The sequence below is a fragment of the Felis catus genome, chromosome F1, assembly GCF_018350175.1.
Source record: "Felis catus isolate Fca126 chromosome F1, F.catus_Fca126_mat1.0, whole genome shotgun sequence".
Taxonomy (NCBI): Eukaryota; Metazoa; Chordata; class Mammalia; order Carnivora; family Felidae; genus Felis; species Felis catus.
The window spans coordinates 36,596,303-36,608,360 of record NC_058384.1 but is presented as its reverse complement, the minus strand read 5'-3'; the positions used below and the strand labels follow the sequence as shown (position 1 = coordinate 36,608,360).

At 34.9% G+C, this 12,058-nt stretch overlaps 1 protein-coding gene across 5 annotated transcripts in view; it reads left to right on the top strand.

Moving 5' to 3' along the window:
- Positions 1-12,058, top strand: part of DENND1B (DENN domain containing 1B) — a 268,689-nt gene that overhangs the window by 99,634 nt on the left and 156,997 nt on the right. For all 5 annotated transcript variants that reach the window (XM_019821935.3, XM_019821934.3, XM_045048956.1 and 2 more), the window contains exons 4-5: positions 9,459-9,508; positions 11,478-11,597. In XM_019821935.3, the coding sequence (XP_019677494.2) occupies positions 9,459-9,508; positions 11,478-11,597 (170 nt within the window). The remainder of the gene's footprint in view (positions 1-9,458; positions 9,509-11,477; positions 11,598-12,058) is intronic.

The following is a 12,058-nucleotide window of genomic DNA, read 5'->3' as shown; positions in this document are numbered from 1 at the left end:
CCAGGTTGAACTTTGTTTCTGAAATATTAATTGTATAATCTTAATTCTTTATAAATATGGGAAATATCCACCATACACAGACCAAGTGGGCATCAAATTTAGGCACCTGCAGATTATATGTTGGAACCTCCATGAAAACAAAGTGGAAAAAAAATACATATGATGGAGAATACTGGTTAGAAGCTTTAGCCTGTGAGATCAAGTCCTGACTCTAGCATTTGCTAGCCATGTGGGTTTCGACAAGTTACTCCGTCTCTTGGACTTCTTCTTTTGTTTGTCTGTTTTTCCCCCACATATAAAAGGAAACAAAACAGAAGTTGTTGTAGGGATGAAATGAGGTAATATATGTAAAGTGCTTAGGTCAGAACCTGGCACAGAGTAAGCAATTATTTTATTATATTTTAATTTAGAAAAAGAATCAAATAAGAAAACACGCAGACTCTTAACTCACATTTCCTTGAACTGTCTGCCAAGGCAAATTTATTCTGATGATGCTAAAACAGGGTTACTTAACAGGAGTTCAACAAGTTTTTTTTTTTTCAGATCATAAGTGGTGTGCCAGGCTCTGATTAGGCATGAGAGGAGCTCCAAGGTTGAATAAGCCCCCAAAGATTTTAGAGATTCTTTTATTTCCATTGATCATGGTAATTGTAACTACTAGAACTTTCTGGTTTGCTACTGTCTTCATTTATCTCTGGTTACTGATGAGTGACATATGGTGATTATAATATTAGAAGTGGTTAAACACTCTATAACCTATATCTTGAAATAAATCTTTAGGAAAATAAAGACATGATGTGTTGTCATCATTGTATGAGAAAATTTACCTAGTTGATGGCCTGGGGATATTATATTAGAGTATTTGTTGAGAGGAGCATAAAAATATGAAGAATCATGTTGATCCTTCATAATGTTGGAAAAGAGAACAGTCACTCCTATCTCTTATCCATATGTTTTAACCAGCGCCATTTCCTTTCTTGGTCTTTATGTAGGCTAGATGCTATCTCTAAAGCACCAGACAGTTTATCCAGTCCCCTCTTGATGTCTCCATCTTTACTCCCGTATGTATCTTAATTTTGTGCCCTTGCCTGCATTGCTGCTATAACTGTCTTATTTCAGGCTGCCACCACTCACCTTGATTATTGCAGAAGTCTTATGATTTCCTAGTCTTCAGTTTTATCCTTTTTAAATTTATTCTACACAGTGTAGCCAGTGATCTCTCTAAAATTCAAGCCCAGTTGTGTCTCTCCCTTATTTTAAACCCTTCAAAGCTTCCCTATTTTTCTTAGGGAGAGTGAACCATGATTTACTGTCCAAACTGAGATACTTATTTATTAGGTGTTTTTGACCAATGATTTTTATATGGCATGATGCAGATCTTAAGTGTACAATGAAATGAGTTTTGGCATATGCATACACCTGTGTAACCCACATTCCTTTAAAGATAGAGACTTCTTAGCACTCTAGGAAGTTCCTTGCCACCTTCTGGTTACTCATTGTATCCCCTACCCCACCCTATCCCATAGCCCCAGGCTACCACTTTTCTGATTTCTATTAAAATAAATTATAACTTGGATACCTTTGAGAGTAAAAGGGGATGCTATTGATAATTTTCTGAGAAGATATATGTGAAGTTGTTCTGGGCAAACCCGGAGGAATGGTTTCCCTACTCTTTGCCTTAAGTCCATACTTCTTAGTTTGCCTAAAAGCATTATAAATTCAGTCCCCTGCTTATTTCTCAAGCTGCATTCTCTTACTATTTGTCTAAACTTTGTCCTTGCTGTTTCTAATTTTTAGACTTTTGTTTTGTACATATTCTTTCCTATGAGGGAAGACCATTTTTACCTCTTTTCTGCCTCCCTCTTCTCATTCTATAGCCTGGCCAGTTTCTCCTTCTCCCTTCGTTTCTCTACTTAGCTAGGATTTTTTCCCTTGGACTTTAACCACACTTCTCCAGAAGCACCACTCTCAGTTTGGTTTATATGTCTCTCTTCTAGACTTCCTGGTATTTTTCACTTTTCCTGCTAATGCTCTTAGTACATTATAATGTGATTGTCTGTGATTCCCATTCACACATTAAATACTTGGTAAATGAACATATATAAACATATTGGTAATTCATATAAATAAATTCACATGGAGTTTGCCAGTATGTGAGTACTGCTTAGACTATACCCTTTTAAGTAAATGGTCTTCATAGAACAGTTTATATTTTATAATTGTGTAACTCTAATTTAATTCTTCCAAACAAAGCCTCCAAATAGCTAAATAGACAATTAATTATGATTTTTCCAAACTTTTAAAATATACCATGATTCACATTTCTGCTAGGTGATTTTACAGACTCTATGGACTTTCAAGGGAAAAAGAAGTAATAAATATACCATTGCTCCCAGGATATAATACCCATCTAGAGGTATATTTTTCAAACATCTCAAAGTGTACAGTCCCTGATATATGCTTTAAACTAAAGATTCTGTTCTTTCTTAAAGAATCAGACAAATGACAAGATTCCCATCTGGTGTGTCACAAGATTCTCTGTCTAGGGAAAATTAGCACTTCAGGCATAATTCTGAACTAGGTTTAAGGCAGGACCAGGAAAAAAAAGGTAATTAAAATTTACTGCTCTGGAATATATCCTTTTTCTGGTTGTCCTCTGTAATATAAAAATCAGTTCTCTAATGTGAGACCCTCACAGTGAATAGAGAAGATGTCATGAACATCATGACAGGAGGATTATCTGCACACGGCCTAGGTATGAAGAACCACAGAAATAATATGAATCAAGAGTCTTGCCGGACTGAAGAAAAACATACAATCAAGATTAACAAAGAACAAAGAGAGATAGCACTTTTATTAAAGGGTGGTGACGGAAAGAGAGGATGTATTTTCTGAGGGTACCCTTAACAAAATCTTTGCCAGAAACAAACAAACAAAAACACAACACGGTGTCTTTGCCAGGGAAAGGCCTAATCTGAGGTTGTAGAAGAAAGCCAGAGATAGTTTTATTCCTCAAGTTGGTCAGTTCCTTACCTAGAATTGTTAATTAATCTTTATTATGTGGGTTGATAAATAAGTACATGAAACAGGAATTTTATTAGTAAATCCTCCTTAAATGAAAAATGTCTGTTGGCATGATTCTCTGAAGATTTAATTCAAAACAAGTATCAATGTGGCAGCCCAAAGTAGGCTCTTATAACATGTTAAAATCATCAGATGTGCACATGGTATGACTTTGCAGGGTTAACAGAGTCTGCTTTTATTGTGGCTGGTTGTATAGAAATAGTAGAATATATTCAAGTCTATATCTACATATATATACCTATCCACATGAACCTATATTAAATACATTAAAATTTTTCAAAGGAGGCAGATCAATTATTCAGTATAATATTTGTCATCATTTTAGGTCTCAGTATGCTAATGTTTTGGCACAGGTCATTGAACACAGGACCTTAATGTTGCAGTTACTCAGTAAATATTTGTTGGAATTCATATGATGTGTAAGAGTTCTTAAAACAAGTAACTAATTAATAAAAGAGCTAAGAGTTGTTAGGAGGTTTTTATATGTCTGTCATTGTCTAATCATTTATGTGGATTTCTGTTTAATCCTCACAGAATCCTCCTATAAATCCCCAAATAAATCCTCAGTCCTACAAGATAGATAACTTCTGCCCATTTTCCAGATGAGGTAAATGGAGCACATAGCCAATATCTTGTGGAGCCAGACTTTGAATATTAACTGCTTGACTCTACAGGATGGCGCCCTTGACTGTGATTTTCCATCTAACGTGCGTGCCTGCGTGCCTATGTGTGCCTGTTTTGTAATGATCTAATCTTAAGTCTCCCTACTTCTGAAATTCAGGAATCCTATTTCCTTTACCCTACACAACATCTAGCTGTGGACTGAAGTCATGGTAGCTTATAGGTTGACTGACATAAAACTTGTTTCTTCCTAAAGATTGAAGTCCTTTCCTGCTCCTCTTAATTCTACTTATCTTGATTTAAATGACTGCTTGATATTCACTTTTAAAGGCTTTAGTATCTGTAAATGCAGATAAATATTATAGGCAATGTTCTATTTAATGTATTTCCTTTGGTCTAGAAAATGTTACTAGTTAAAATAGGGGTGAATGAACAAAGAGGTATTTGTCGGAAAGGGGTGAGACGTTATATGGTTATTAGAAAAGAAAGGGAGTCTTCCTAAATGTTTTATTCTTAGAGGTGTATAATTGTTATTCAAGTCCTTGATTAAAAGGTAGAGTTAACCTAGGGATAAAAATTTGAAGGCGATTTTTAGTAGTATTTTTGACAAAGAAACTTTGGAAACCCATTTTCATATATCTAAATGTACGGTTTTCTTTCACAGGTTTTAAATGCTTCTCTGAAATTAATGAGGGAAATATATTATACTTTTTATTTGCCAGGAAAACTACCTTTCTCATTGTAAATATACATATTTTTATAACATCTCTCTGTCCTGCTTCGAATCTCGGCTTTTTCATTGTCATTGGGTTAAAACTAACATGATTGCAGACTACAGAGGTCTCTTCATCCTGCAAACACTGATTGTGTTTCCACGGCACAGTTATGTTTATAGCAAAATGTATTTCCTCCTTGGCAGTTACTTAAATCTTCCAACAATAAAAATTCATTTTTAATTTTTGAAAGTGAAAAATAACTTGACCTGAGTTCCCAGCCTACGTAATTTTAGTGTCAGAATTCACAGACATACTGTGCTTTCCCTAATTTAAGGAGGAATGATGAAAGAGAAATTTATTTCTAATTGAAATACTACATAAAAGTAAATACCAAGAGAAAAATTCCACAGTGGGTTCATTTATTCTGATGGTTATTCCTTGGCTTAAAGTTTAAAATACATTCTCTAAATTTAAACAAACTTCTTTAAAAACACGAGAAGATGGTGTCTCAAGAGGCTATATGTATAACTTAACCATGTTAACATGATTTTACCTTGTAATAAAACGCAATCTGGCTTGACCACCTTGTTAGCATAGCTGTATTTCCCTTGAAAATGTAAGGCATCTTGTGGTGCCCCCATGAGTTTGCTGCGGGGCCCTGAGACATCTCTGCGCACAGTGTGGGAATCTCTGTTCTGCTCTATGCAGCCTGCTTGTGACTGAACAGCTTAGTGCATGCTTCTTTTGAGAAAAAAAAGTTGATTTCCCCCCATGTAAAGCACAGATTGAATTCATAGTATTAATTAATTTTCACTTATTTGGGGAAATAATATTCAAAATTAAGTAATCACCTTTTTAGAATTCTATGGCCTTGGTGAAAAATTAGAATTGACAAATAGCTCCCTTATTGCTACAGAATGATTTTGGAAGTGTTACTGAAATGAATAAAATTATGGATATTTGAAAACTGTTCTTATATAATATTGTGTTATATTTTTCCTGAGAGCTTTGTTATAAATTTAATTACTTGACTAAAATTTTTGTAAGGAGTCTTAAGAAAGAAAATATGATACTCCAGCTTCTTTATATTAAATGACATGCCTCGTGGTTAGCAGAAAATGAGTAAGTCTGAATTTTGATTTTTTCTAACTACTCCAAGGCTAAGCTAAGCATAGACCACCATTTCCCTTGCCAGTGATTAGTTTAGGAGCGGCTCTGACCTTCTGGCTAATTAAATATAATGGGAAAGTCAGCCTGTGGGGCTACTGGGAAAGGTTTCCTCTGATAAGAAGAGAAAACAGAAAGAAATGCTTCTTTCCCTGGACACTGCTGTGTCTTCATGTGGTGTGCTGAACTCTGGCAGCTTATTCGTGACCATGAGTAGAGGTAGCTGAGGACAAAACCAACAAACTGAGGACAACAAAGCAGGACAGCAGATTCCTGGGTCCTCAAAGAGGATGTTGAATTAACCTGTCCTGAACAAATCTACCTTGTCATTTTTGCAGTGAAAGAATAACTCTTCCTTATATATTAAGCACCCTACATTGATACAGTTAGTCTTATTTCTTAATTATGGATGGTATTCAAACTAAGTTAAAGAGTCAAGACCCTAATGGCGCTAGAGTGTGGGTGATCAAATGTATTTTGAAGGACCTTCCCGTTTGATTCTTAACACCTTATCTTCTAATTCTTACTGCCCTCCCATCGAGGACCTCTGGAAGAAGATAGTTATGAAATTCAATTAAGAGGACTTGAAGAATGACTGATTTTATTTGGGAATCAGGAAAGGGAAGGGGTCTAGACAACCACCATGTTTTGGTTTGGGTAACTGGGTAGGTGTTGCTGCTGTTCTAGGTGATAAGGACTACAACTAAAAGAATTACTTCAGTTTTGCATATTCTGAATTTGAGGTGTCAGAAGTTGGTACTGCAGAGTAGTTAAATATATAATCCCTGAGTCAGAAATATCTAAACTGCAAGACGATGAGATTTGGTAGTTGTACTGGAACCATGGGTGAAAATGAAATTGCCTTGGCAGATATACCTTATTGGTGTGGAAGAGAGGAGGTGTAGAACCTTGGAGGCAGGGGAAGAAGTAGTGGAGAAAGAAGAAAAACAGTTAGTGATGTCAACAATGACATGACTCATTTCATCTTAGATTCTTCTCTGAGAAATTCCAAGACATTTGTAATTATTGAACTTTCATCAGGAGGTAGACTCTACATATTTTAGTTTTTTCAAAAAGTAGATTCTTAAATGCTTTTCCCCCTTTTATTTGATTAATTTGTAATGTTGAACAGTAGCGTTGTGGGATAAAGAGTTAATAAACCCCTCTAACACTAGCAGTTTACTCTCTTCTCCTTTATTTGACTGTACAGCTTATTAATACAAATGTGGGATATAGTACCAAAAACACCCACCCCAATGTATAAATTTTCATCAGTCCTTATTTCCAGTCATTTATAGGACAGCAGATGTGTTGTTCTTAGGGCATATGCATATATATGTGTTATGCCCTTTGTATTTTGCTCTTCATAATTGTATATTCTACTTCATTCTTTTTGTTATTACTATTTTTAACACTTAACATTTTAGTCAAGGTGTTCTTTTTATATAAAAATAAAATATATTTGAGAGATTTAAGATGATCCGGAAAACTCAAATAATTTTTCTTGGCCAAGGAAATCAGGTATTGCCTGAAAACAAAGCCTGTAGAGAACAGAGAAACAAAACTTTTGAAGAGTATGATCTTAAATCTTTTACATAATCTATGGATCCCAATTCAGAACTGTGCGTGTGTGTTTGATATCAAAATCACCTTATGATGGAAATATCAGACTTTATGAACACTTCCAATGCATATAAAAGTATAATTTCCAATTAACATTATTGCTGAAAGGATCCCCCCCAAAAAACCCATTTGCATGTATCTTATTCCTCCCTTCAACTCTCTCTCACTCTCTCTGTCTCTCTGTCTTTTCTTTTTTAACTTCAGTTTGAATAGCACCTGTAATTAAGGAAGAAAACCGAGCCCTGGGAGCTAGGTAGGACTTTCAGCTATTGATCTGTGTAAACCCAGCTTATACTGTCAGGGGAGAAACAGTCAACTGCTGAGTTGCTTTGTCACTGACATAAGCTGAGAGAGGATTTTTTTGTCTATACTGTTTATACACTAGTCTATAGACCTGCTGGCTGGTTGAATTTTAAAGAGTGCGGAGGTTTAAAGACTTGTCCCCTGAGGGATGCTTCTGCCAGTTGGGAAGCGAGCTGAGGCTGTTTTGCAGAAGTGTGTGCCTGTGTGTTGCGTGTAGAAGGAGGGAGGGGGAGGGTGTGAAAGATTGAGCAACTAACCGGGAAACATTCTTCTTAATTTGAGTCTTAAAAAATTGATGGGAAATATATTACTACTTTGGGTGTATTTAGAAGTAGACAATGAGTTTGAAATATCTATATTGTTACAGAAATTACATGAACTTTGTAGGGGGGATATCAAAATAGTGTTCATAGGCGTAGTGAATACGATAAATGGCTTCACTTTTTGTAGCAAGACAAGGATTAGCAATGGTCAAGTGAACTGTTTTCAGTTTCAGTAATTTAAATTATTTCAAGTTTAGCAGCTCTTTTAATTACATGTAACAGAATGCTTTCAATAGTGAAACAGCTTTTTCCAAATATGGGGTCTGTGCTCATATTTTTAAAGGTATGTATGTGTTCATAAGCAAACCAGGGTACCCTTCCCTAAAGGTAGAAGGTTGCTTTTTTACATGATGCTTTTCTTTCTGCTTTAGCGTCATAAGGCTCTTGAAGCTTTCATAGGTATTGCCATTGGAATTTTGCAATGTGATGTTATTAATTAATACCTTATTGTAGTCTACAGGTTAAAAGAACTTAATAGATCCTACTTTAAAACACTCAGTATTATGTTTCTGCAGAGGATTTAAATATTCAGATATTAATATTTTCTCTGGACGCAAATTTTATTGGTAAAGAGGTGGTAGTTTTGATGGGGGTGACTACTGCCTGAAGATATTTGCTCTTTTTTTCTTTTTGATAGGAAACATTCTCCTAAATCTCTGCTTTGTCTTGTAAAGTTACCTGGCTTTGAACTTATATGATGTGATCTTCAATTCTAAAGTTTAAGTTTAGAATCAGAGTTAATTTTTAGTTGTTTTTCATACATAACAAAATAGACCTTTCTCAGTTTTTTGCCAAGCGTCCATTATTTGTATTTTATTATGACTGTTAACGAGTATGACTTCCAAAAGCTTTTAAAATTATTTTATAATGACTATAAAATCACTGCAGGTTTCAAAATCAATAGGTTATTTTCTGTGCTCAGTTAAAACATTGATTTTCATATGAGGCAATTCATAAACAAAAATGCATAGAATAGAAGGTATGTTGTTTTAAATTTAAGGGCTTATTTTTAGATACGCATTCTTTTAAAGAATGTTATTTGAGATAAACTTGATGTTACTCTTGTTGAATTTACTGAGAGAAACATATAAATGTGTTTCTTTAGCCATAGAACGTCTTTTTTTTTTAACCATTTTACTATGGGACATGTAGCGTTGTTTTACCTCTCAGTAATTCATTCTGCTGCCAACTTCATTCCCTTTTCTCTGCCTGCATTTTAATTGAAACAACATTTATATTTTTGAGCCAGGATCTGTCAGAAGTCCCTGTGGCTAGTCTGTGGTACAAGTAGCAGCAGACGTAGCTTACCCATATGGTGCGGTGCTTCTTGTAAAATCCATATGGCCTTGTTGAAGGGAATCCCAGCGGGGATGTGAAGGGTGTTAATACCCTTCAGGCCAGGCCTTTCCCTCCTGGGGCTTCCGTGGCATTGTCAGTGCAATCTGCCAAAGCACCAACTTAATTCCTTTTTAATAATCAATTATTTTAGTCTAGGAACCTGTGCTATTTTTCCTAAGGAAAAAAAAAAACTTTTTTCCTCCCTAGAAAATGTCTCAAGAAAAGTTTTAACTGCATCTTTTAAAATATTCTAAAGCTTTTTTTTTTTAATTTGCATTTGCAGGAAGTACTACAGAGCGTGCCCAAGTTCTGTTTCCCCTTTGACATTGAAAGGTACGGTATAAGGGTATATAAGCCATCATTCAAAGTAACTTCAACTCCTCTTAGTGAGCACTTTAAAATGATGACATGTGTTTTTTAGTAAAAAGAAATGTCTTTCTCTTCACCGCTTCTAACAACAACAAAAAAATTAAATAATATTTGGAGAGAAGTAGCCTTTTTACATCACTATATCTTTTGTTTTCTCCACTGTGGCCAGTTAGAAGTCTTAAGGATCCATTTCTTCCTTTTGTTCTTCAGGTACATATTGTAAGCACCTGCAGAAAAAAATATCACTGTGTCCTTAATCAGAGCCTTAGAATTGTGTCTTTTAAAATGAGATGTATATATCCTGGTTTCTATCTCACTTCACCCTTATTGAAAAGACCATCTGTGTGATATTGTAAAACCCATGACTAGTTGTCTCCCAAGAATAGCTGTATAGAAATAGTGCAATATTATGGAAGGCTGCAGGGAAACCCTCCCAGCAGTTTTGAAAATCTCATTATGTTTGTATTTTACTGAACAAATACTGAATGAATAGAGTATTACCTGTGTGTAGTTGGAATTTCACAGAATATATGGGCCTTTGAGCGTAAAAACAGGTCACTTATTTCTCACGTGATTTTCACACCCTATTATCAGTTTTTTAAGAGTATGATATGAGGGGTTTTAAAAGAAAATTTATTTTCAGAAAATATTTTGCTAAAGTAAAGATGAGTAAAAATCTGAAATTTACAATATTTAAGATCATGCCTTGTGAATGATGGGCTAATTGATACTAATAAGTATCAATACCCCTTGTTTTACCTCCTTTCTGGAGAATAAATTGTGCTTGTTAAACTTGCAATTTTCAAACTAATAGCAAAGATAAAATAAACGAAGAAAAGCTCTCGAAAGTATATTGTGAATATTGAGCACTAGAGGGCACAGCAGGCACTAGAGGTTGTTTTTGAAGTTTGTGAAATTGTTTTCAAAACCGTCCACTTCAAAGTGTGTTTGGTAAATGTTCAGCACTTGAAATACAGGATTTCCTGACAATTGAAGGCAATTTGTAGTATTGGCATGCTATAGTAGTAAAGTAACTTACTTCTTTTTACCTAATTCCTGTGGCTGTTTCAAAACCAAAATTTTCAGTGCGATGGATATCTTACCTTGGGACAAGGAAGCAGATGTTCAGTTATGGTTGTCTAAGGGCAAGATTATAGCCAGTAACAGGAAATGTATTTGTATAGTTCAAATGCTGATAAAGATTCAGTGTAATAATTTACATTGCACCTTACACTGCAGTGTGACACAGAGTATGTGTGATAGCCTGATACTCAGGTCACGGTTCACTTAAATTCTTCATAGTAAGCTTTTTCTGTAGAAATTGCACTCTTGTTTTGTGCTTGGAAATCTACTCAGTGTATGGGTAGCTCTAGAAGAGAATGCTAAAAAAAGTGTCAATAGTAATTTTTATGGTACTTTACTGGGTGAGAATGTCAGCAGAAGAAGCAATTAAACAGAGTTGGTAGGGGCTGCCATTGGATTCTAAAGCAACCTGATTTGCTGTGTAAGCAATTTTAAAATAAAATCATGAAAATAGAGGCAGGAGTTGAGCAGAATCAGTCATCGTGTCTTGGTTCTCACTTCCATGGTCTCAGTAAGAGTATTTTCAGATTTATGAAATATTTTGTAAGTACTTCCAGGCATGTGCCAGCTTACGGTGAAATACCTTATGATTCCCTACTAAGGGGTTAGTCTGTATATGTTTAATTGCTCAGCCTGTAAGATGTTACAACTTTCTGTGATATTCAGCTCATGATTTCATTTACACATTTCACACTCATTTTAGTTTTAGAACCTAGTGCTAGATTTGAGAACCAACTGATTGGGAAGGTGAAACCAGTGCCTCATGTACATATATTCTTGTTTTGTTTTTCTTTAAGAAAATTCTCACGCAAAAGACGCGTTAAAGTTTTATAATATTGCTGTGTTTTAGAGTATCCCAGAATCAAGTTGGACAGCACTTTACCTTTGTACTGACAGACATTGAAAGTAAACAGAGATTTGGATTCTGCAGACTCACATCAGGAGGCAAAATTTGCTTGTGCATTCTTAGGTGAGTATTTGTAGTAAAACCAAACCAAAACAAAACTGGATGTATTAATCATTAACTGTGCCTTTCTTTGGTACTTTGTTGTGCTTAGGATGCTTAAAAATAATGTGTATAATATTTTTTGCTTATATGTTTTCTCTAGATCTAAGTAAGTTGAAAAATAATTTTATTTTCTATATATAGTATCAATTAGGCTTAAAGATTTACCAGTAACAGTAAAATTTTTCTTGGAAGAATTGACTCTTTTATGATTCGTTTTTGTGGGTTGGTGTTTTGGAAAATTAAATATTTAGATGTGAGTTCAAATAATATATATGTCATCTGTCAAATAAGATGCAAAAAAAAGTCAATGACAGTAATGCATGCTCTTTTCTACCACTGATCCAGAACTTGTATTTTTGAAAGTTAAGTTACTGCTTTAGGGCAACGGTTATAAACTGGTGATTCTGGGCCAGAAATGTTCA